General features: G+C 48.6%; 1 protein-coding gene across 1 annotated transcript in view; it reads right to left on the bottom strand.

Annotated features, from left to right (window-relative positions):
- Positions 1-3,996: 3,996 nt before the first annotated feature.
- CLSPN (claspin) overlaps positions 3,997-26,727 on the bottom strand; it is a 202,306-nt gene continuing 179,575 nt past the window's right edge. Inside the window, exons 17-18 of the mRNA XM_086954200.1 lie at positions 26,182-26,349; positions 3,997-6,344 (exon numbers count right to left, since the gene is read on the bottom strand). Coding sequence (XP_086810326.1) covers positions 6,234-6,344; positions 26,182-26,349 — 279 coding nt within the window. The 3' untranslated portion in view covers positions 3,997-6,233. The remainder of the gene's footprint in view (positions 6,345-26,181; positions 26,350-26,727) is intronic.

Genomic DNA, 26,727 nt, shown 5'->3' with positions numbered 1-26,727 from the left:
TCCCGCCTGTTTGTTCAGATAATACATTGTTGTGAGAAGGAAACAGTGATTTGAGAGCTAGGTGTACGGCTCTCAGCTCTAGAAGGTTGATGTGATACCTTTGTTCTGCCTCTGACCAAAGCCCTTCCACTTTGAGAGGATCCACATGAGCCCCCAGCTTTGAATGGAATCATCTGTGACGACTGAGTAGGAAGGTCCTGGTAAAAAGGAACTCCCTTCAGTAGATGGGATCACTTCATCCACCATCTGATGGCATCCTTGGCCGATTGGGGAAGAGAAACACTGTCCTAGCAGCAGCTCAATATCTGCATCCACTGATGCTGCAGAGGACGCATGTTTAACCTAGTGTTTGGTACTATGAAAATGCATGATACCATTGATCCCAGCAGCGATGACACCGGTCTGACTGTGGGATGCTGAGAAAGAAGAAGAGTGTGACATTTCTTTTATTGAGGTGAACCTCTCCCCCGAAGGACACACGCTTGCCTTTGCGGTATCCAGGAAAGCACCCTGGTAGTGGATCTTCTGGGTCGGGTTGAAAATCTACTTTATGTAGTTGACTTATTGGCCCAGCTTGATCAGTAGTTGTAATTGTAATTGTAAAGGCTCTTCTATAGCGCATGGCTACTCGGAAGCATCCCAGCGCTTAGGACTGACCAGAGGGAGATGGATTGCAAAAGATGCAGAGGCCTGTGTTAACTAGATTTTAGGGAACAGGACAGTTTTTAGCTTTTTTCGAAAAGCGAGTAGGTTAGGTTCTTGTCGGAGAGATGGAGGAAGAGCATTCCATAACCTAGCCGCATTATGCGAAAAAAGACTACCCCCTGTGCGGGCCCTGTTAATCCTGGGAGTTACCAGAAGGTTTTGTTGATTCGAGCGAAGATTCCTGGATGGTTTATATGGCCTGATCATGTCGTCTAAAATAGGGGATAAATTTACAAAAGGGGGTGGTGATGAACAGAGTGTCTGAATTGAGCAGACCACTCTTACCCAGTCCAAAGATCAGGGCTTGATCCATCACCGTTATTTATCTCACTGCCCCATCCCAGCTCAGAACCTGGCTATATGCAAATCAGTCTGTCCCTGGCCCAGTGCATCATGGGAACAGGGCAGACTAAACTACCAAGCCAATTCTTTACCAGAAAGGAGACAAGCTACCGGGGACCGGTTTCTGGCATTTCAGCCTCTTCGGCCCGGCTTGCTTGAATCCTGATGGAGCAGTGAGAAAGGGACTCATGTCTGAGTATACCCTGCCACACCTATAGTGGCCAAAATCGATTTACAAAAGGGGGTGGTGATGAACAGAGTGTCTGAATTGAGCAGACCACTCTTACCCAGTCCAAAGATCAGGGCTTGATCCATCACCGTTATTTATCTCACTGCCCCATCCCAGCTCAGAACCTGGCTATATGCAAATCAGTCTGTCCCTGGCCCAGTGCATCATGGGAACAGGGAGCTTGTTTCCTTCCCAGTGTAAGAATTGGCTTCTGTAGTTTGGTTTGCCCTGTTCCCATCATGCACTGGGACAGGAACAGACTAATTTGCATACAGCCAGGTTCTGAAACTGGGATGGTGCAGTGAGCTAAAAAACGGTGTTGGATCTAGCCCTGATCTCTTGACTGGGTGAGAGCTTTCTGCTTAATTCAGAGACTCTGTCCCTCACCACCCCTTGTTGTAAATATGTCTAAAATAGGGGGGCCTCTCCCGTAAAGTGTTTTATGGACCGTGCAAAGGGTTTTGAAGTGAACCCGCTCCTTTATGGGAAGCCAATGCAAGGCGCGTAGCGCGGGTCTGGCTGATGTGCGATGGCTGATAACCGTAAGTAGCCTTGCTGCAGAGTTCTGGGCAACCTGGAGTTGTCGGGTAACCGAGACAGGGGCTCCAAGTTGAAGACAGAATGAGAGATGACTCTGAAGCAGAGTGGGTGACAAGCTCTTCAGGAGCTAGTTGTCCAGGTAAGGATATATGAATATCCTTTGTTTGCTAAAAAAGCTGCCGCCACTGCCATGCATTTCGAAAATGTTAGGGGAGCCGATTCGAGCCCAAACGGGATAACTTTGAATTGGAAATGTTGGAGAACTCATTTTGATGTTTCTTGGACACCGGAAAATGAAAGTAGGCATCCTGCAGGTCCATAGAACACATCCAGTCCCCATGGTGTTGATGCGGAAAGATCTGGAGCAGCGCTAACATCCAAAGTTTTTCTTTGCGGATGAATTGGTTTAAAAACCTCAGGTCGAGTATTGGTCTGTATTCTCTGGTAGGGCCTTTTTTCTGTACCAGAAAAGAACGAATATATATTCCTTGTCTTCTTTGTGAAACCGGGACTGTTTCTATAGTATCTTTTTGCAGAAGACTGTTCACTTCCACTTGCAACAAGTGGCGTCTTCAGAGAACTTTGCCGCAGAGGTAGTGATGGAGGTTGGGATTTGAATCTTAGCAAATAGCCATTCTGCATAATATTCAGCACCCACTTGTCCTTTGTTATTTTCTTCCACTCTTCCAGATGAAACCTAATAAATATAAAATAAACCAATTTCTGACTAGAAATAATCAAAAACTGATGACATTAAGCTTCAGGATCCTCACAGAAGGAGCCAGAAAAAAGTATTGACCTAACTCATTTGTGGTGCATGAAGGGAGCAGGGGGTTCCTGGAGGTCGTAAAGGCACGGTGTCCAGGTATTTGGAATTCGTAAAGGCAGGGTGCCAGTTTTGTCGTACTGTGATGTTTTTTCATCTATGCAGCCTATGGGCTAATTGCCTTCTATTACTTGCCTTTTTCTCCAAAGATAAAGGGCTGTGTTGGAACACTATTGCAGTGTATATTCGTTTTTATAGTATTTATATGTGAGATTATTTTCTTTTAATGAAAAACCCAGGTAACTTTGGCTTATTAGCCCATTGGAAGTATATAGGCTGCATGTTTATATATGTATACATGTATATTTTGGAGGTACTCTGTGTACTTTTTTACCTTGACATACATATGTATTTTTGTATATGCTCCGGGGTCCCACGCGTGGGCGGGGATTAGTCAGTGCTTATGACTTTGAGGAGTACCCCCTGGAAAAAGAACTGCATGTTTTGTTTTCGTGCACTTACTGGTTTTCCCACTCTTTAATGTGGGATATTCTGGCATGTATTAAATTCCCCATCAGGGATATATACATTCTGCATGCCAATAGGGAATAGAAGTAGCCATTAAATGGATTTCAATCAGAAGACATGAATTTTGGGTACATTGGACATATGACTAACTTTTGTAGGCAATGTTTGGGCAAAATGATGTCAATGTGATTGTTTTTGTTTTAAAAAGAATCTTGTGCATGGGTTTCCACTTTCATGCCACAAAAGTGTATGTACGACACACATGTCATTGAGGGATTAGGTGATTATACAGGGCTCATTTGTAGTACTATAATGGTGGTAGTTTTTCTGATGTTTGTGCCCTGATTAAGTCGTGGGGAACATCCTAAAATGATGAAACACGTGTCTGGTAAGGCATAAATCAAGTTAGAAAACAAGAGGCAGATCGGCCAAAAAAAATAGTCTGATAAGAGAAAAGGCATAAATCAAGTTAGAAAACAAGAAGCAGATCGGCAAAAAAAAAAAATAGTCTAATAAGAGAAAGCCAATTTTGAGTTGTGATTACATAATGTACTATTATTTGTATTTTGTAGTGTGTGCCTTAAAGTTATACAATACGTTTTCTTATCTGATGTTCCACAACAGAACATGGCTTGCCCCATTCCCAGCCAATGGCAGGTGCATCTAACGAGGTCTTTGGTTGCTCTGATGACTGTACGAGCTTAAAACAATTGGAGAAAAGCAGATGACAGAATTATGATCATATGCTAAGTGTTATTTACTATTTAATCTAAATGGAAAGCCAATGAGTGTTATATTTGCTCTGAAAAACGTCAGGAACTGCAGAGTTTACAGACTGCTGAGATGATAGGTTTTCTTAATAAATTAAAAGACCAACACAGCTTCTCCAGTGTCCGTAAGAAACACATTTATTTATAAAAATTGACAATGTACAAACAAAAGTCATTGATAAAATACATTTACATTAAAATTTTGGTACGAAAAATTACAAAATTACAAATGTACATCTGCCAGTCCCCCACCGACTTATATCATTCATTTCAACGTTTGGTAAAAGGATGAAGAAAAGGGTACATTGAGAGACAGGATTTTAAAACAGTCCATAACTTAAGGGATTTTCAAAGATTGTACTGGTGTTTTCCCACTGGCAAAATATTTACAAAGATTACAATCCAGACACTTTGACTGTGAGAATGTCCTGTACACCGACTGCCTATGTTCCCCCTTGACCATGTATTTCCAACAAAGTTGCAACAAAATGTGACATAGGAACAACAGTACAACAAAATAAATGTGGCTGTTTGAATGATATTAGAGCTTTGAATCCAAAAGCAGTCCATTTCACTGAAAAACCCAGTGATGTAAATATTACCCTACAGAGGCAGTTTGCATAGCCAGAAGTGATGTGCTAAGTTAAAGTTCCATGACATACATATTTCAGTATAAAAATGCAAAAAGCGCATCTACTAAAACTAAGTAGTACTAGGCACAATGCATTATTGCTAGAGCGCTAGGAGACAAATCACATAAGGACATTTTATTTTAAAAAGTGTACGAGAGATGTCTTGAGTTTCACCACCACCATCTTCTAGTGGTCCAAAGACAATGTTCTCTATGGTAGCAGAGAGATGCATCCTTTGACAAAACAAGGAAAACCTACCAAATAATGTCAGGCAATTCCAGAATAAAAATCTCAATGGCATCGAACTAAACTCCAACATACACAAAGGTAAACACACAAGTCTCAGAAATCAGCAGCAGCATCATTTAAGAAAATGTGTATCTTGTCCTCGCTCAGCTAAGTCCTTCTGGCAACCTTCAGTAAACAACTAGTTGGTTACTTCCCCAATACACAATAGTGCTATATGTATCTATAAATAGTCTATGAACAGAACTGCGTCTAATGCTAGTTTTAAATTGGTTAAACTTCACAGAGGTCCTGCACCTAGAACAATGTATATACGAACAGCAACCACAATAGTCATAATATAATCCAGGTTTATAATTCTCAAGTTCATAAAGATATAGGTCTTTGCTTCAACTATTACATAAATAAAGATACCAGCTGCAGTTTGAAAAACTACAAACGATCGTACTCTCCACCAAAAATCAGTGCTCCAATATATATTGCGAATACAACAAAGTTAATAAGGACGAAAAGGAAGCTTGTAGTTGTAGACTGAGGTAGCTGCAAATTATGAACAATGGTGTTATTGCTGTGTAACAACTGATAGGCACCACTTGCACAGGATTCTTTAGATAGGTCTTTGAGGGTCGGAGGAATCTCATGTGTGGACAACCCTTCATACTGCAAAGAATACATACTAGTAATCGTGAAACGGAAATGTGGTAAAAAGAGGCGAGTCAAAAATCACAGTTTGAAGGAACACATTTTTCAATTGTGACTTTGTAACAACATGCCTTTCTTCCTGGTTTCATCTCCCAAACCCTATTTTCCACTAATAAAGGTATGGCGGTTTGGTTTAAGTGCTACACTCATGTCTAGCATGGCCAGCAAATGATGCTTGTCAAGTTTCAGCCCAGTATCATGACCATCTTAAAACTTGGTTCTTTATCCGAGACAGTACTTGATATGATGGAAATCAGCAGTATTTCGTAAAAAAAAAAAAGTCCAACCGAAGCAATCAAACAGTGCTTTATTTCCCAAACCAAATGCCAGCAAATACCCCACGTGAACCTTACTTAACATGTTGGAAGGGAAAACACTCATCTGTGCTGGGTAGTTACCATTGCTTCATAAACTACTTTGTCTGGTGAGCTTGCACAAACCTTGTGGGTGAAGTGCAGCGGCCATCTTACACTACTAAGGTGGTGAACAAATTAGCTTCAACCACGAAATGTGGGTACCTAAAAAAAACAAATCTGTTCACCTCCAAGGTAAGGCCTGCAGGAATCCCTTTAAAGCAGCCCTGGATCGCTCGTTGAAGAGTGGAACCAAATTCATAGGTTTTAAAAAGTAAAACAAAAGAATGGAGTTTGTGCTTTCCAACACCTGTGGTGAACGGTCGTGAATCCCAGCTCCAAACCTATATAGTTTTCCTCTAGCTTACACAATGCTTGTTTTAAGACTGTAGAATTGTCTTTTAAATAGTTCAGCAGGGATCAGCTCTCCAAGAAAGGGAATATACTTCTAGTGTTTTTTGCTGCCGAAGGCTTTTCCAGTCTAGCACGTTTGGGAGATGGTGCTGCAATTGCTGATATTTTCTTGGACACCTGTAAGAAAAGGAAATGAAACGCTGCAATGAAACCAGAAAGAACTTCTAGCAAAGAAACGAGCATTAAAACGTTCACAGAAGCTTTCAGTTTAAGGACGTCAATCGTTCTGGAAAATGCTGACACAGCTATGCTTAAGTATGCTACCACCCACCCCCACCCCCCAACTAACCACTTTGCAAAATGGCGAAACCAGGCAACTCACGGAATACCAAAGTTCAGTCTCCCTACCTGAAAAAATAAAGTGCGTTTCAAAATAGGAAGATCTTCAGAACTGCCTAGACTAATCAAAAAAGACACTCACTTTGTAACTAGTTTTCTTCATTGCAGTCAAACACTGAATATTGATGTGCAGGATCCAAGGGCACTTTGAAGAAGGTGAATACCTCTTCTAAAAAGTGGTTTGTGGCAGGCGTGGGCAAATCTGGCTTACTTTAGTTTACCTTAAGTTAAAAACAAACCTATTTATTATAACTCAAAATGAATCAAAATAAGTCGAAATGGCAATGTGTTTCTAATAGACAATCCAACGTTGAGATTACTCATCTTTTGTGTATCCCCAGGCTAGTCAGGATGTCCATTTCAGATCCATACAAGATATGCTTGTGGCCTAAGCGGGGCTTGACGCGGTGCGATAGGTGCTGCCTCATGCACTCCAAAGGAGTGAGAGGCAACATTATTCATGGTGCATGTGATGAGAGCCTGGCTCAGCGTCGATCGAGCTCCAGGTCAAAATCAAAGTTCCCATTTTCGTTCTCTTCCAAGTCATCGTAAAAGAGAAGCAGAAAAATATTATTCCATGTGAGGCAGTTCATAACTCCTTCCATGTTTTTCCCTCTACCCCTTCCACCACGAAGGAGAGACTGCATAGGCTAGACTCTCACAGGATGAGCAAGCTACTGTGCCAACAGGACCAATGTTTACTGATCTGAAGACCAATTCTGTCAGAAAAGTAGGTAAGAAGAATAGCAAAGCAGTCCAGAAAACGCCCTGTCCTGGTGTGTAGAGCTTTGCATTAAAAAATGATAATTGCCTCGCCAAAAAGGAACTTCCAAAACGTATCACAGTTCACTCTCCCAGAGGAAAGAATAATTTAACATTGTCTGGGGGGTGAGGGTGGGGTGCCTATTGGACAAAATGCCATGCAAAGATATTGTTTCACTTCACACATTCAGCAAGCATTACTATTTGGATTAAGTAGTATGAAGAGTGGCCCATCTCCCTCATTCCATGTTAAAGGTCTTTCTTATTTGAGCATTCCTTCAGACGAACCAACTCTGAAGGGCTTTGCTTTGGTATCTATTGAATATGCGAGGTAGAAGTACCCAACAGAAGAACATGTCACCTTTGCTAAGAAAATAACTTACTTAGCTGCAAACTGTGGTTCTCCAGTATTGATATCTTTCATAGATTCACATGCTTGATTCATTCCCTGTCGTTGAAGTGTGAGTCCCATGGTACATAAAAAGCAGTAAACCAGGACTTTAACATTAAAGTTAATAGAGAAAAACATTCACTTTACCATCTTGTCCTAGTCATTAGGAATGGTCCAAACTCCAGCCAATAGCACCCTCTAGAACAGGGGTCTCCAACCGGTCGATCGCAAGCTACCGGTAGCTCGCCGAGGTCCTGTGAGTAGCTCTCCCCAGCATTTTGATTTTGTAACCCTTTATTTTCTTTTAATGTTTTTCAGCGTTTTTTTATTAGCTGTTGCCGCCCTCACCCAAACCAGTTGCTCTGAAAGGATAAACTGAGCTTAGCTTGGGGTAGGGGGCGGGCTGAAGAGGACGGCATTGTTCGTCATCCGAGTCATCACTACACCATCTGCCTTTTGCAGCCTGGCACTGTGCTTTCAATCTGCATGGCATGTGATCAGTGAAAATCATTGTGAGCTACTAAATGCCAAGCAACTCGCACATTTTTACAGGACGCCCCCATACCCAGCTTCATTGATCTTAAGGATTATTCCTTCAGAGACCATACTGTGATTTGAACATGAACTGCAGTGAACTGATTCCCTGTGGCGAGCAAAATGAAAAAAATCAGTTCAGTAATTAGTTACCATGATATTTTTTTTAACAAATAGCTGCTTTCTTTCCATTACATCTGACAAATTCTGTGTTTGTACACAAAATGTGTGGACAGTTTAACCTCTTCTGTGCTCATTACAGCCCCGGCCGCCATGAGTCATGGTGGGCATGTGCGCACGAATACCGGGGGCTGTCCGCGCCACGCCCCGGATTGGAATGTCCCAGCACAGCAGCGGAATTCACGCCGCAGCCAACCGGTTATAAAACATAAGGGGTGGCAGAATCTGGAGCTAACCTACACTGGCTGCATGAAAGCAGTGCTCGACCAAACAGTTTGTACACACTGAGGTGCACAGCAGATTCCTTATGATCGAAACTTGCTGCTAGTGGTACCTGGGGATGGTGATCTGGTGATTCTGCATTGGCTGAGAGTGCTGCTTGGTGACTTGGCGGTGCATGATCTCAGAGGTCTGAAAGCAACTGGAGCTGATGTTGAGGCTGGGGCTGTACATGCGTCTTTTGCTGTGCCGCCCAAACCTGCTGCTGGCGCTCCAAAAGCCCCTTAGCTCCACAGATGGAAGTGCCTACCTGACACAGCATATGGCTGTACGTGTGAGATTTGGGTGAGCTCAGGGAGAAGAGCTGCTCCACTGCAAGTCAAGTGCTAGTCCTGGATGCCACGGCTGACAAATAATTGCAAAGGGCTCATATTTGCAGGCCAGATGAAGCCTTGCGGCCAGTTAAAGGAGCAGGATACCTGATATATTTTTTATCACATATCACTGGGGTGAAATTGGATCATGTGCCTCCCACCATTCTTCTCTGCCGCAATCCTCCTCAACTTCGGCCAACCAATGAGTAATCCGGAGCGGGCACTGCGCAGGAGCCCACTAGTGTTGATTTGCCCAACTGAAATGTAGTTTTGAGAGCAAACTATATCCTGGGCGACTAATGGTGGACTTAGTCTGATAAGGTATCATGACACCATTCTGTGCAATGTATTAATTAATTCCCCTTTCAAAAACAAACCCGTTAACACCCTCACCATGCAACCAAGCGCTGAAGCCATACTCATCACAGTACTGCCAGCTGACCTGCTGAAAAGTACTTTTCTCTCTTCACATTGACATACCATTCAAATAAAGTTACCCAAATATATGACACAGGAAGGCAAAACATATTACATAAGAGCTAACGCACAAGTTACTTACCTTCGGTAACAATATATCTGTAAGAAACAGTAGTTCGTATTAGATTCCTTACCTTAGAATATCCCCAGGTGTCAGACTGGATCTGGAAAATTTTGCGTAGCAGTACCCCTGCGCGTCGGTAGGCACCGTCTGCAGCTCTGTGTCAGTCATCGGCATCGTTGGCGCCAGAGTACTTAGACACCGCCCTTGCGCGCTGACGTCAGTTCTTGTACATAGCTTTTCCGCGCCAGAAACGCAGAGCCATGATAAAAACCAACACTGATGCCATGAAACTAGGGCCCTGAAAGGGGATGACCTTAACCCTAGATATCGGTTCGCAGAACGGGGAGGATGGGTGGGGCTGTAATGAATCTAATACTAACTACTGTTCCTTACAGATATATCGTTACCGTGCATCCGAAAGAAACAGGTTAGTATTAGATTCCTTACCGTAGAATAGATACCCCGGCAATACCAACCCTGGTGGTGGGTCTTCGAACCAATGATCACACCAGAAAGTCATGGAGAACGGAACAACCAAAGAAGCCATCTCTCCAGACTTGGCTGTCCAGGTAGTAGTGTCTTGCGAACGTGTGCAGCAAGGCCCACATAGCTACCTGACAGATGCCCTGCAAGGGGAATCCCCGACCTAGGGCAGTAGTAGCCGCCGTGGCCCGAGTGGAATGGGCCCTCAGCCCAACAGGAGGCTCCTTTTTAGCCAAGGAGTAGCATACCTTGATGCACAATACGACCCACCAAGAGATGGTTCGCTTGTGCACCGCCAACCTTTCTTAGCGCCCACGTAACTAACAGAGTTGGTCATCCACCCGGAACTGGCGTGTTCGATCCAGATTGAATGAGAGCGCACGTTTTGGGTCCAGGCGGTGGAGCCTCTCTTCCTCTTTGGAGGGATGCGGAGGCGGAAAGAAGGTGGGCATGGTGAAGGGACTGCCCGATGTGGAAGGCTGTGACTACCTTGGGCAGGAAAGAGGGTCGCGTCTGCAACACAACTTTGTCCGGATGGACAGAAAGGAAAGGAGGTTTAGAGGAAAGAGCCTGGAGCTCGCTCACCCTCCTGGCAAAGGTGATGGCAACAAGGAATGCAGTCTTGAGAGTAAGGAGACGAAGAGGAGAGTTATGAAGTGGCTCGAAAGGAGCGCACATCAGATAGGTCAAAACAAGCTTCAAGTCCCACTGAGGCATCACGAATGGAACAGGAGTCAAGTCAAGTCAGAAATGTGTGTAACGCGCTACTCACCCAGAGGGTCTCAAGGCGCTTATGGGAAAGGGGATCGTTACTGATCGAACAGCCAGGTCTCGAGTTGTTTCCTGAAGGAGAGGTGGTTCTGGGTAAGATGGAGGTGAGAGGGGAGGGAGTCCCAGGTCTTGACCACCAGGTATGAGAAGGATCTTCCTCCAATGGTGGCTTTTCGGATGCGTGGGATCACGGCGAGGGCTAGGTTGGACGAACGTAGTTGGCGGGTGGGGGTGTAAAAGGATAGGCGATTGTTGAGGTAGCTGGGTCCTAGGTTGTGGAGGGCCTTGTGTGCGTGAGTGAGGAGACGGAACGTGATTCTCTTGCTGACAGGGAGCCAGTGCAGGTCTCTCAGGTGTTCTGATATGTGGTTGTGTCGAGGTATGTCCAGGATGAGTCGGGCGGAGGCGTTCTGAATGCGTTGGGAGTCTTTTCTGCAGTTTGGCTGTGGTTCCGGTGTAGAGGGTGTTTCCGTAGTCTAGTCTGCTGGTGACAAGTGCTTGGGTGACCACCTTCCTAGTTTCGGTGGGGATCCATCGGAAGATCTTTCGGAGCATGCGTAGGATGTTAAAACAGGATGATGAGACGGCATTGACTTGTTTGGTCATCGAGAGGGAGGAGTCTAGGATGAATCCCAAGTTGAGAGCATGGTCCGTTGGTTTGGGTGCGATGCCTAGGGCCGGGGGCCACCATGAGTCGTCCCAGGCAGAGGGGGATGATCCTAGGATGAGGACTTTCGTTTTGTCAGAGTTCAGTTTTAGGTGGCTGTTCTTCATCCATTCGGCTACGTCTTTCATCCCTTCGTGTAGGTTGGTTTTGGCGGTGTTTGGGTCTTTGGCGAGGGAGAGGATCAGTTGAGTGTCGTCAGCGTAGGAGATGATGTTTAGGTTGTGTTGGCGTGCGATGGATGCGAGGGGGCTCATGTAGACGTTGAAGAGGGTGGGGCTGAGCGAAGATCCTTGTGGTACGCCGCAGATGACTTCAGTGGCCTCTGATCTGAAAGGGGGGAGACGGACTCTCTGGGTTCTTCCGGCGAGGAACGAGATGATCCAGTTCAATGCTTTATCTTGTAATCCGATGTTCCTAAGGCGTTGTACTAGGGTGCGGTGGCATACAGTGTCGAACGCTGCGGAAAGATCCAGGAGGATGAGGGCCACTGTTTCCCCGTTGTCGAGCAGTGTCCGGATGTCGTCTGTGGCTGCGATGAGGGCTGTCCTGGTGCTGTGGTTAGCTCGGAAGCCGGACTGTGAGGGGTCAAGGGAGCCGTTAAACTCAAGGAAGGCGGCGAGCTGGCTGTTGACGGTCTTCTCAATGACTTTGGCGGGGAACGGGAGGAGAGAGATGGGGCGGTAGTTCTTAAGTTCAGTGGGGTCTGCAGAAGGTTTCTTTAGGAGGGCGCTGAGTTCGGCATGCTTCCAGCTTTCCGGGAAGGTAGCGGTGTTGAAGGAGCAGTTGATGGTATCCCGGAGTTTGGGTGCGATGACTGAGTCGGCCTTGTTGAAGATGTGGTGGGGGCATGGGTCGGTTGGAGATCCGGAGTGGATGGAGTTCATCATGCGGATGGTGTCTTCGGTGCTGATTGGGGTCCAGGCACGGAGGGTGGTGGTAGAGGGCTTCAGTTCAAAGGTAGGGGGAGAGGACTGGTCGCCGAAGCTGTTGTGTATGTCTGCGATCTTGCTGTGGAAGAACGAGGCTAGTGAGTCGCATGGATCTTGAGAGTGAGTGATGTCGTCGTTGCCGGCGCTGGGATTGTTGAGCTCATTGACGATGTCTAAGAGTTCTTTGCGGTTGTGGGCGTTATCTAGTCGGTCTTTAAATGCTGACTTCTTAGTGGTGTGGATCAGCTGGTGGTGTTTGCGGGTGGCGTTCTTGAGGGCGGTCATGTTTTCTGCGGTTGGGTTTTTTCTCCAGGTTTTCTCGAGGGTGCGGCAGTTCTTTTTGGAGTTCTTGAGGTCGTAGTTGAACCAGGAGGCTTTTTTGCTTCCTGGCTTGTTGGGACGGGTTTTCAGGGGTGCTAGTTCGTCAGCGCAGTGGGTGATCCATTGTGCGAGATTAATAGATGCTTGATTTGGGTCCGTAGATCTGGCGGGAGGGTTTTGGTTCAGTGATTTGGTGAGCTGGTCGAGGGTAATTTTGTTCCAGCTTCTGCGGGGAACCTGTTGCGGGTGGTGGTGGGTCGTTGTCTTTCTGAAGCTGAAGTGGACGCAGCTATGGTCCGTCCAGTGGAGTCCCGTGGTGTGATTAAAGGAGATGTGTTTGCTGGAGGAGAAGATTGGGTCGAGCGTGTGTCCGGCGTAGTGGGTGGGGGTGTTCACCAGTTGTTTGAGTCTGAGATTGGCGAGGTTGTCCAGTAGGGTGGTGGTGTTGTCGTTGTTATTCTCCAGGTGAAAGTTGAGGTCTCCTAGGAGAATGTAGTCCTCGGTAGGGAGGGTGTGTGGGCTGACGAGGTCAGCGATGTCTTCGCAGAATTGTGTACGGGGTCCTAGGGGTCTGTAAATGAGGGTGCCTCTGAGTGTTGTCTTGGGGTCGGTGTGTATCTGGAAGTGGAGGTGTTCGGTGGCTGTGAGGGTGTCGACGGAGATGGTCGAGATGCGAATGGTGTTCTTGTGGACGATCGTGATGCCTCCTCCTGTTTTGTTGATGCGGTCCCTTCGGATGATCTTGTATCCGTCCGGGATGGCTATGGTGATGTCGGGTGCTGATGAGGCGTTCATCCAGGTTTCCGTGAGAAAGGCGACGTCCGGAGTTGTGGTGTCGAGTAGGTTCCATAGATCAATGGCGTGTCTGTGGACCGAGCGGGTGTTGAGCAGGATGCATTGTAGGTGGTTGTTTTTGGAGCTCTGTATGGCGTTTGTGGTTGTAGTGTGGGTCCTGATGCAGCAGAACTTGCAGGATTAGCAGGTGAAGGGTCCATGGGTGTGTCCTGGGGCAGCTCGGTGGCAGTCAGGGAGTCTGCCGGTGTTGAGGGCAATGAGGGTTGCAGTGTCGTATGTTCGGCGGGGGGGATGGCATCTGCGGGGGACAGGGGCTCTGGGGCTGGGCGCGGACGGGCGCAGACGGGCTTACCTTTGGCGCACATAAGGCACGCCCGCTGCGCGTGAACGCTGCGCGTTTGCCACTCTGTCATAAGTGGAGTGTAGGGGGGCGGAGCGAGGGAGGAGCAGCTGGGAGGCGGGAGCGGGATGCCCTTCAAAAACCTATTTACAACTGGGGACCTGAACAAAGAGGGCTGATCAGGGAGCCTTAAGAAGGTGAAAATGGCAGAGAGGTAGCCCTTGGTAGTGCCCAGAGCAGAGCCCTGCTGGGCAAGAAAATAAGAAAGAGGAGAACCTCTGAAAGAGGGGCAGAAAGGGGATCCACAGCCTTTGCTGTGCACCATGCCACAAATTTGTTCCACCTGCCTGCCAGAATAACATCACAGACTTCAGGAGGTAAATCAAATGGCCTCAACTGCCGCCGCTCAATCTCCACGCATGTAAGTCGAGACTGGACAGGTTCGGGTGGAGGACCGTCCCCTGCTGCTGCGACAGAAGGTCCTCCTGAAGAGGCAGATGAATCGGGGGATCGACAGACATGCTGAGTAACTCTGGATACCAGTATCTTCGTGCCCAGTCCGTAGCCACAAGGATGACTTGGGTCCGGTCGCGTCTGATCTTCTTCAGCACTCTGGGCAGAAGTGGTATAGGCGGAAAGGCATACAACAGACCGCAACTCCACTCGCGACGAAAAGCGGCTCCGAGCGAGTGCAGCCTTGGAAATTCCAATGCGCAGAACTGATGACATTGTGCGTTCTCTTCGGTGGCGAATAGATCTAACCAAGACTCTCCCCATTGCAGAAAGAGACCTTGCGCCACATCAGAGTTCAGACGCCATTCGTGATCCATCATCGTGGCTGAGTTAGTCTGCCCTGGCGTTCAGAGAACCTGCCATATGTTAAACTACCAGAGACATGCCCTGATGTTCCAGCCATGCCCAAAGGTGGAGAGCCTCTTGACAAAGGGTCCATGACCCCACCCACCCTATTTGTTGCAGTACCACATGGCGGTGGTGTTGTCCGTGAACACCTGCACTACTCTTCCCCGGAAAAACGTGCTGCATCTTGACCCTCCGCAAGGGCATGGGCGAGTTTAGCCTTGACCTTCACCGGGCATTGTGGCAGCACGTCCGCGACCGTGTCCCACAGGGAGTGGGTGTAGCGGCCCAAGAGGCATGCGGTGTTGGAAGACCACAGTCCCAAACTAAGGGAGGAGAATATCTTCTTTCCATAATACTCATACCTCTTGGATTCCAGATGAGACGGAGCCGACGGGAATGCTATCTGGGAGTTAGAGGCCTGGATGACCATGCTCTCAGGGGTGGGGTGGGTGGACAGGAAAGCAGGGTCGCCCGGGGCCAAGCGGTGGCGTCTGGCCACATTGCTATTTACAGGCTGACCTGCAGCGGGCCTGGACCAAGTCCCAAAAGAACGTCAGTTAAGGCCTCATTAAACGGCAGCAGAGGCTCAGCCGAGCTTGACTGCGGTTTAAGGACCTCAATGAGGAGGTTAGTCCTCACGGCCTCGACGGGGAGCTCACGGGCCAAGGCCTTGGCCGCCCCCGTCAACACCACACTGAAAAATGCCCCCTTCTCTGTAGCCAGGGTAGGAGGTGAGACAAAACCAGTGTCTGGCAAAGTGTCCAGCCCACTGGCATCCCCAAGACCTGTCTAGTCCTCCTGGGACTGACAATCACGTGTCAGAGGGTACTCAGACCCCTCCCAATACTCATCACCTGATAATCAGGGTTGTCAAATGATGGGGCCGGTTCATTGAAGTAAAACTCCCCAAGCGGCGTCGAGAGCGCGCCCAGCGGCACCGCCGGAACCGGGTCGAGGGAGGCATCGGGGACGGCGGCGCCTGAGGACGGCGCCGGAGGTGACACCTGAGGGACCGGCACCGGTGAGGGCGTCAGGCCGACAGGCGGCGATCTGGATCCAGAGGCGGATCTAGTGGGGCCCTGCGGCGCCGTGCCCTGCGGCGCTGTCGGTGCTGAAGCACCCGCCCGCGTCGGGGCCGAAGCACCCGACCCGCTAGGGCCCCCAGATGGGTCCGCTGGGCCCGGAGGAGTCGTGGAGCCCGCCGGAGGAGTGAGGGACCGCCGGCGTCGCTTGCTGCCCAGGAACCGGAGGGTATGGGGCAGGTCGCGACGCCCGCGACTCCGACGGAGCGGCGTGGGCAGTGTCACTCGAACCCCCGGCCGCGTCGCGCGAGATTCGGGGGGAGTCAGAAGAGCGACGACATCTCTTCGACTTCTTGTGCTTACCTGACGACTTCGAGCCTGAGGAGTGATGGCGAATCCCGGAGCTATGATGGCTCCGAGCCCCCCGACCTGTCCCTCGACCTCCGCCCGGACCGGGACCTCTCGCGGCGACTGCCGGAGTTCGAGCCGCTTGCGGGACCGCTCCCGCCTAGCTTTCAAAGTTAGGGCCCGGCAGTCGGGGCAGGCCTTGTCGTCATGATCGACGCCGAGACAGTGGAGGCAACGGCGGTGAGGGTCGGTGACCGACATCAGTCGGTCGCAGTCCACACAGGGCTTGAAACCTGGCATTCCTACCGGCACCGTTCGGAGTCGAAGACTCGAAAAAGGATCAAAAGAGATCACAGAAAAGTTTAGTCAAAAAGTGACTAAGGTACCACTTTTTCCGGATCTGCGCTGCTGGCGCGGAAAAAAGAAGAACTTACGCCAGCACGCGGAGGCGTCGTCTAAGTACTCCAACAACGTCAGCACGGTGCCCACGGCGGACGCAGAGCCGCAGACGACGCCTACCGACGCGCAAAGGTACTGCAACACAAAAAATTCTGGATCCAGTCTGACGCCTGGGGATATTCTAAGGTAAGGAATCTAATACTAACCTGTTTCTTTCAGATGTTGTGTTTGCTGGTATGACGTCACGGCAGCTACTTAGATGCCGCCCTTGCGCGCGGACGTCAGTTCTGTACATGACTTTCTGCGCCAGAAACGCAGAGCCATGCAAGACACGGACCATTGGTGTACTCAACTAGGACCCTGAAGGGATGTCCTTAACCCTAGAAATCAGTTCGCAAAACAGGGAGGATGGGTGGGGTGGTAAGGAATCTATAACTAACAAATGTTTTTTACAGATATATCATTATCGAAGTTAAGTAACTTGTGCATCTGAAAGAAACCTGTTAGTTATAGATTCAATTCCTTAGAATAGATACCCCAGCAATACCAAACCCAGTGGTGGGTCTGCGAACCAACATCACACCAGAAAATCCTGGAGCACAGAACGGTCAAAGAAGCCGTCTTTCCGAACTTGGCTGTCCAGGCAGTAGTGTTTGGTGAATGTGTGCAGTGATGCCCACGTGAATGCCTCACAGATGTCATTCAGAGGCACAATCCTTCCCAAGGCTGTAGTGGCTGCCGTCACCGTGGAGAAGTGAGCGTGTAGCCTGACTGGAGGCTCCTTTTTACCCAGAGATTAACAAACCTTAATACACAACATGACCCAACGAGAAATGGTGCGTTTGTGTACGGCCCGACCCTTCTTTGCGCCCACTTAACCAACAAAAAGTTGATCATCCACCCAGAACGGTTTTGTGCGATCAAAACGTGCGCTCTCATTCGATTTGGGGTCCAGACGGTGGAACGTCTCTTCCTCAATTGAAGGATGCGGAGGCGGAAAGAAAGTGGGCAAAGTAATGGTCTGTCCGATGTGGAAGGCAGTGACCACTTTAGGAAGGAAGATGGACGGGTCCAGAGAACCACCTTGTCCGGATGACCAGACAGGAAAGGAGGTTTTGAAGATAGAGCCTGGAGCTCACTCACCCGTCTAGCAGAGGTGGTGGCTACCAGGAAAGCAGTCTTAAGGGTCAAAAGACGTAAAGGACAGTTATGCAGCAGCTCAAAGGGAGCACACATTAAATAGGTTAGCACACGATTCAAGTCCCACTGAGATAACGAAGGGGATTAGAGGAAAAAAGATGCGTTTAACCTTTTAGAAACGGTTAACTACCAGGCACTTGAAAAGAGAAGGCTGATCTGGCAACCAAAGGAAGATAGAGATAGCTGAAAGATAACTCTTAATAGTGCCCAGAGCAGATTCTTATTGGGCTAAAGAGAGAAGAAACAAGAGCACTTCAGAAAGAGGGGCAGAAAGGGGATCCAGAGCCTTTGCTGTGCACCATGCCACAAATGTGTTCCACCTGCAGACGTATAACGTCTTAGTGAAAGGGATGCCTGGCTTCCAAGATTATGTCACAGACTTTGGGAGGCAGGTCAAAAGAAGTCAACTGCCGCAGCTCAATCTCCACACAAGGAGGTGGAGATTGGACAGGTTTGGGTGGAGGACCGTCCCCTGCTGCTGCAACAGAAGATCCTCTTGAAGAGGCAGTCTGATTAGAGGATCGATGGCCATGTTGAGCAGCTCGGGATTCCAGACTCTACGTGCCCAATCCGGAGCCACAAGAATGACTTGGGCCAAGTCGCGCCTGACCTTCAGCACTCTGGGAAGAAGTGGTAAAGGCGGAAAGGCGTACAACGAAGTGCCGCCTTGGAAATTCCAACGCGCAGAATTGCTGACATTGCACATTCTCTTCAGTGGCGAATAGATCTAACCAAGGCTCTCCCCACTGTCGAAAGAGACCCTGCACCACCTCCAAGTGAAGACACAATTCATGATCCATCATGCACCTGTGGCTGAGTTCGTCCGCCCTGGCGTTCAGGGAACCTGCCAGGTGTTGAACCACCAGGGTCGCACCCTGATGTTCCAGCCACTGCCAAAGGCGCAGAGCATCCTGGCAGAGGGTCCACGACCCCACCCCGCCCTGTTTGTTGCAGTACTACATGGCGGTGGTGTTGTCTGAACACAGGCACTACTCTTCCCCGGACAGAGGGAAGGAATGCGTTGAGTGCAAGATGATTCGCCCGGAGCTCCAGAAGGTTGATGTGAAGCATGGACTCCGCTGGAGACCAGAGGCCTCTGATCTCCGCCTCTTCCATGTGGCCGCCCCATTCAGAAGGGATGCATCCGTCACCACCATATGGTCTGGTTGGGGAAGGGAAAGGGATCTGCCATTGACCCAATCCTGGTTCATGAGCCAGCACTGCAGTTGTTGAGCAGTGCCCTGCGACATCTGAAAGCAATCGGACAGATTTCCCTGATGCTGCGCCTACTGGAACTTCAGGTCCCAACACAGAGCCCACATGTGCCACCTGGCATGATCGACCAGCAGGATGCAGGAAGCCATGAGTCCCAGCAGCCTCAGGGTCTTTCTGACAGAAAACCCAGAAAGAGGCTGAAAGATCGGAATATCATAGCCCGAATATCCCGTGTTTGGGAGGATAGACCCGAAACCGCGTCATGTACAGAACTGCTCCAATGAAGAGGAGGTTCTGAGAGGGAATCAGGTGCGACTTCGGCACTTTGATGTAGAACCACAGCAAATGCAGGAGGTCGGCCGTAGTCTGGAGGTATTAGACGACTGCCTGGGCGAGCCCGCCTTCAACAGCCAGTCGTCAAGATAGGGGAAGACAAACCCTGATCTGCGCAGATGAGCGGCGACCGCTGCCATCACTTTCGTGAACCCCCCTGGGGTGCTGTTAAGGCTAAAGGGGAGCACGGTAAAATGAAAGTGCTCGTGCCCTATCATGAACGATAGGTAACGCTGGTGAGCCGGCAGGACGGGGATGTGAAAATAAGCGTCCTGTAAGTCCAACGCTACCATCCAGTCTTGCGGGTCGAGGGCAGACAAAACCTGAGCAAGCGTCAACATATTGAACTTCTCCTTTCGGAGGAAGCGATTCACGTCCGTGAGGTCCAAGATGGGACGCAGGCCCTTGTCCTTCTTGGGAACCAGAAAGTAGTGGGAGTAACCACCACAATCTACTTCTGGGACAAGAACGCGCTCAATGGCTCACTTGGCCAGGAGAGACGTAACTTCCTGCTGCAGAAGGGCCAGATGACCCTCCGACATGCAGTGGTATCACAGTGGCATGGCAGGAGGAGTAGTCGCGAAGGGGAGGGAGTAGCCCCTTCGGACAAATTGCAAAATCCACCTGTCCGAGGTCATGGCGAATCCTGCCGCCCTCTGGCGTTTGATGGGCCGGAAAGATCGGACTAGGAAGGGTTGGTGGACTGGCCCGCCCGCTGGCCCCCGGAACCACGCCGGTTGTTTCCACGTCCCAGGCCACGCGAAGGTTGGGTAACTAGGTGCAGCCTGTGGCTCTGAGTGGGACATAGCAGGGCACCCATTCCGCAGCCACGAAAGGGGCGAAAAGCAGACTGCACCGGACAAGTGGAGAGGCCCAAGGACTTGGCCGTAGCCTGCAAGTCCTTTAAGCGCTCTAGGGCGTTGTCTGCTTTGTCGCCAAAAAGGGCATGTCCATCACATGTTCTGGACATCCCCTGAAAAGTCAGTGGACCTAATCCAGGCGTAGCGACGAAGCGCTACTGGCGTTTAAATGGTCCTGCCCAGAGAGTCGGCGGTGTCCAGCCCACAACGTATCGTAAAGTTTGCTGCATCCCTCCCGGCGCAACAGCCTGGGAGAGCACTGCCCGGGCCTCCTCCAGACACTGAGGTAACACTTGCACCAGCGTATCCCACACAGAGTGCGAACAACGGCCCAAGAGACATGCAGTGTTTACAGACCGCAGTCCTAAGCTAGCGGAAGAGAACATTTTCTTGCCAAGGTGGTCCATCTTCTTGGATTCCCTTTCACTTTGGAGCGGTAGGGAAGGCGCTCTTGGAGGTAGAAGCTTGAACTACCAAGCTTTCCGGGGTGGGATGTTGGGAGAGGAAAGTGGGATCGCCCAGAGCCGGGCGGAGGCATCGGGCAATCATCCTGTCCACTAGAGCCTGAACCACGTGCCCAAAAGGACGTCTGCTAGCCAGAAACCGGTCCTAGGATGCTGGATTCTGGTCCAGGGAAGACATGGCTTGGCAGTTCGGGCTGGACTGTTCCCATGAGGCACAGGGTCAAGTCTGATTTGCATATGCCCATGTCTGAACTGGGGTGGCTTGATGAGCAAAATAACGATGGATTAAACCCAGATCTGTGACTGGGGGTGAATGTTTTGCCATTGTGCAACATTCCGTCCATCATCTTGTGTGTTTTGCTGTTCATCCTCTGTGCCATTGTTGTTGAAAAGGGACCCCAGGAGTGAACAGGGGCATAAAAACCCCATCCGGTGGCGGTTCCGGTGGCGGACGCCGCCGGTCCGGCTCCTTGTCTACGTCGGGATGTAGGCCCGCAGTCAACGCCAGCAGGGGAGCCGACCAGCACCTAACGTGGTAGTGGTGCCATGAGGAGCTGCGCCGGTGGAGGTGTAACCAGTTCAACCAGCACCAATCCGGATCCAGGCATGGATCCAAGAGAGGCCTGAGGCGCTGGGGCCGGAGCCGCCGGCAGCGGAGACCATGACCCCCCAACCAAGTCAGCGGGGCCAGAAGGCACGCCGGCGGGGTCGGTCTACCCAAAGATGGTAGCATCGCCTCGTAGAACGTACAAAGCTGGGCGAGGGTCGCTCCGGGTCCGGAAAGGGAGGGAAACTCTGAGTCAACTCTTCGGGCTCCGCGCGCGGTCAACACCCGCGTGCCTCATCGGATCGGCCGACCGACGAGGAGAAGTCCAAGAGAGATGATGCTTCTTTGACTTACCCGACCCAGAGGGCGAAGACATCAATGATTTCGAACAGGAATGGTGGTGGCTCCGCGACCGGTCCCTCGACCTCCCTCTCGACCGGGATCTCAAATGGCGTGGAGCAGACTGCCGGCGTTCAAGCAGCTTTCGGGACCGCTCCCTGCAAAGCCTCCGGCGCCATCGATTGACAGTCGGAGCATGACTTGGGGTCTTGGTCGCTCTCCAGGCAGGAGAGGCATACGAGGTGCGGATCAGTCACCGACATCAGTCGGTTACAGGAACCGCAGGCCTTGAAACCGGGCATCCCTTGTGCACCTTTTCGGAGTCGGAGACTCAAAACAAGAAGTTGACAAAAGTAGAGAAAAAGTTGTTTTAATTGGGAGACCTCCAGGGTGGGACAAATCAGTGCTGGAGCTCTGTGGTGGCCCTTAACATATATGCCAGGGCACCATTTACTAGGGTCTTGCAGGTAAGTTAGCCATTTTCAATTGAGTAAAGCCAATTCGACATAAACTTTAGTGTCAGGGCTCTGGCACGGAGGTCTGGTTAGCAGAACTCAACTGCCTTATTATTAAATGAAGAAATACTGGGTTTAGTGAACAACACCTTATGGTCTTCATACCGCTACAAAGGCACACTATCCGCAGCACTGATTCTAGCTTGTAATCACACAGTCTGCAGTTGAAAGCAGCAGACCCTTTCCAATATTCACACATATGCTTTTAAGGGTATTATCCCACACCCAAGCCTCATTAAGTCTTTAGTCTGATTGAGGCTCAGATGGCTAGAAAGGTATTGTGCCTTCCCAGGGGATTGATAAAAGGTTGCACACAGATCTGAATTTGCCTTTAATTACAACAACTCATGAATATCATCCACAAGAGATGTTGTTTTTGCATTCTATATGCTAGAGCTGAAGGGTGGGCGTTGTCAGCCTTAACAGAGGGCTCATCACTCTCAGCTGGCTGGTTTCTCTGCTAACCAAACCCTGTGGTGCAAGGTGGCCCCCCGCCAGTCTTTTCTTTTCCAATATGCTTGGGAGTCAAAGCCCTACTCTGTTGGGATTGGTAGTCTACTGCAGGCACAAGGTAAAGGCCTGTGTTTTTGTGAATGCGTACTTGTAGTTCGCAAAGGTTTTCTTTTTTGAAGCCATGCTTAAGGCGGCCTGCTGTTCTTCAGATCCACTGGGATGTGGACTTGTGGGTCTTTGGTCGAGGGCGACTCAGACGGATACAGCCTCCTCTTACTCATTGTCACCAAATTCCCTTGCCTCTTCGAACATGTCCGAGGTCCTACTAACAACATCTTTCTGCATGGTGTGTAGCCATCACACTGGACAGTTTGTGTAGTAGTGGTTGGGCAACAAGCACAGATTGCAGACCCGACTGTGATCGGTCCATGAGTATTTACCGTAATATTGAGGGCGATTGTTCTATTACCTGCATTCATTTTTGGTAGAGGTCACATGATGGAGATTCTTAGGAGGCCCTGGAGGTACTAGGCCGCGACGCACATAACCGCGGATGAGGGCTAGGATACAAATGTGTATCACCTATTAAGATCATTGTAACACAAGATATTCAGAAGACAGAAAGGGTCCGATGAGTAGGTGTAGGCCATTCCGAAAGTAGAAGCCAACTCAGTTCATATTCAAACCCAATGGCGGCAAAAAAATATTTCAATTAACATTGAGAGACAGAAAAAACCCTCAAGGTGATTTTTGCGTTTCTTCTTGGACAACTATAACTGGAGACCACTCACTTCATAAACTTTCTTGTAGGCTGCAGACCAGATCAAGAACTGAAGCGATAACTGGCTCGGCGCATTGAAGAGCTTAGCCTGTCCTGTTCCTTAATGGCCTTTGCATGAACAAGGCCATATTTCTCACAGGTACTGGAGTTGTGTTTGTGCCCCAGCACGAGAGAGAGAGGTCGTTGGTGATCTAGAATAGCTGTCTGTTGTAGAAAAAGGCACTATTTGAAAATGTTGTGGGTAGATATACCACTACACATAACAAAAAACGTATTTTGAAAAGAAAATGCTCAGAGGGAAACAACTGTGAATCTGCAAAGGATACGAAAAAAATAACAAATGTACAGACATCAGTGCAACAGGGTGGCACTCTATATTGCTCAGTGATGTCATGTTTGGGATTGATCCCAGAGCAGGATTGGAGCTGTGGAACCATCTGTTAGGACAACAGAGCTATATCAACTTTTCTAGATATAGTTTGATGCCTAAAGGAAATTCAAGAGAGGAGGACTCTGCAGGTAAACAAATACTTCAGAATGAAGGACTCTTTTTGAGGAGTGTCCACACTATATTCAGCCAGAAAAAGAGTAATCGAGGAACAGCTTCGAGAAAATTTGAGGTAAAAGTCCAGATTTCCCCAACACTAGAGGTGCAGTACAGAATCTAGCAGTTGGAAGCCTCTGGGAGGGGTAGAGCTCAGAGTCCGGACATCTCACTGGTTAGTGTTCACGTCACATACAGTGGTTGGCTGGTTGCATGTGGTCTATTGTTGTTTTCAATGTCATTGAGCATCTGTGTACACTGCTATGATAACACGGTCTACCCAGATGTTCCCAGCCTGGCAACTCGGAATAAATCACACATGCGAAGTTATGAAATATTCAATGCTGGAGAAAACTCTCCTTTCCCTTTCAGGATTAGGGCTACTGCACAATATAAATAAGCTAACTGAAAACAAGAGCATATTTATAAGAAAAGAAAAGCCATTTACCAAATACGCTGCTTGCATACAATAAAATCTTTTCTCCTAACCCACAGTTTCAGCTGGAGCTTCCTATCACATTAATGGAGACAGTCCGTTACTCAAACTCAGACACTACCCCTAACCTATTCAGCAAAGTCATCTTCCATCAGGCTGCAAGCCAGGTCACTATAGAAAGCACATATGATAAGTTCGCCAATTTTGCTACTTCCCATGGTCCCTCACCCAGGAGAGGAAAATACATTTAAATAATATGCATCATCTACAGTAATCAAAACGCACAAATTGACTAAAAGCAGACAATCTCTCATTCCATGGCTGTACTCTTAACTGTAGCTCCATCATACAAATATAACATAAAAGAAATTAGAAAACATGAGGGTCTTCCTTTGTTTCTTGTAGAGAAAATACTGGGCCATAATCTTCTAAGAACTTCGGATCCACCATCTAATTTCGGCTCCAAACACCTAACACAGCTTTAACAACAAAGCTGATCTTTTACTTCGTAAAACCTCAATTACTGAATACCCCTCTTCAAAAACAACAACAAAAAAAGGGAGAAAACTTGTGAATTTCGAACAAGTGTAAATTTTCTAAATGTATAATTCTGAAACACGTGTCAGTTTTGTTATACTACATATGTAGGTATGTGCCCATGCAACCTGCACCAATCAGCCAGTATCTGCTGCTCTCTGTAAAGTGCTTTTTTCTCCTATTGGTGAGGCTTGCACTCTACAAATTACAAGCTAAATCAACAATAGCGATCCGCCCACCATCCCAACCGGATTTACCCCGCCATATTATTATGGCGGGGGTATCACGGCAGACGCTTTTCCGCCGGTCGGCAATTATTCCGATTGCAGGCCGAGCGGAGCAGGAGCACAATATGTTGGTGGTGCCTAGAAGGCACCACCATCCATATTATGATGCATGGTTTCAAAGGCCTTTCCATGGCGGCGATATCGCCATGGAAAGGCTGTTGGAGACGTGCTTTGGGGGCCCGTTGCGGGCCCCCAGTAGGGTTGGGGAGATGCACTTGGGGGGATACCCATGGTACCTACCTGCAGTTCCATTCACAAGGAGGCAGGGACTGCGCAGTGCCTGCCATGTTTTGCATGGGAATGCACAACATGTTAATTTTGCATTGCGGCAGGTACTGCTGTAAGCAGCACCCGCCGTAATGTCAAATATGCAAGTGTGGTGGTCACATCCGAATCAGTGGTGCTGGACAGCCGCACGTCTGACGGCCGGTCCCATCACCGCTAGGATGGCGGGCGGACTAAAGTACGCCCGCCATCCTAATAGGCCCCATAGTACTAAGGATTTCAAGTTGCTTGAGGCACCAAGATATGCGGTTTAGTGGAGAAGGTAGCACAACACTAAACATACTCTTTTGAAGAAATACTCTTCAAAAGCACAACTTTTACACTGGCAAAGAGCACAGAGGCCTGCAACCAGAGGGCAGTGTATAATAAAGAGATCTGGAAGGAAGACATTTCCAGAAAGGGACACATGTAAAGCACAATGGATGAAAGTCACAATAAACTCAGGAAATAGGAGGGGAAATATCAAGTGTATCCGATGCCTCGTAGTCCAAATGCCACGCTAGCTGCAGTTGTAATACTCTACGGGGGCACATTTAGGTTACTACCAACTTGTTGGAAGGAAAATAGACCAAAGGACACAAGTAATCTTTGTTTCAAGTTAAACAACCAAATGATATGACTGCAGTAAGGACTATAAGAGTTAGGCAAAGAATTTTGGCAAAAAACACCCTGTGCCCAAAGACCACACTGACATTCTATATAGAAGTATTTGGTCCTGGTTGTTAAAAAAGGTATTGGGGACACATTCAAATCCCAAGTTAGAAAACAGTGGGGAGGGGTGTTAGCATTTAACAACACAAGTACAACCTCAACAGAAATTTGGACCTGCCAAACGTTTGGCAAAAAACCCTAAAAAACGTTAGTGGATGTTTGAAACCCTACCGTTGGCTTGGCTTTTGTTTTGGTGGTGTCTTCCTTCTTGCCTGGAGAAAGTGCTTGGAAAACAAAGTTTCTGGTGTTGCGAGGGGCACCGAGATTGAGATCCGACATGGCTGTGAGCTTTTGAAGAACCTCCTTGGGCTTATTAAGCAGTGATCCAGTTTTCATCAACTGCAAAGGCACAAAATTGGCAAATTAATTATATAACAGATCATCAAAAAAGCCTAAGAATGGATTACAAATTGTAATTCAATGTATTCTGGCAAGCATCTACGATTCAGCTGGATAACCAGTTTATTACAGAAGTTGGAGAAAGTAAATTAAACGTAGAGGAAGGTACACAGGCCATCGTAAGATAATGTTTAATATTTCAGCTAAGGAAAAGCAATGCTGTGAGCATAGGGGGTAGGGGGAGAGGGTGCAGGGGGCTGTACCTCTATTAATGAAGGAGCAGGAACCGGGGATTTGGAATAGAAGTCGGGCAGAAATTTAGTACACACAATGTTGATATATAATGGTTTACCCACTTGAGAAACCACAAGGTTTTGA

This window comes from Lissotriton vulgaris, chromosome 2_1 (genome assembly GCF_964263255.1).
Source record: "Lissotriton vulgaris chromosome 2_1, aLisVul1.2, whole genome shotgun sequence".
NCBI classification, from domain to species: domain Eukaryota; kingdom Metazoa; phylum Chordata; class Amphibia; order Caudata; family Salamandridae; genus Lissotriton; species Lissotriton vulgaris.
Note: the sequence above shows the minus strand (reverse complement) of the source record. Positions and strands in the feature narration are given on the sequence as shown.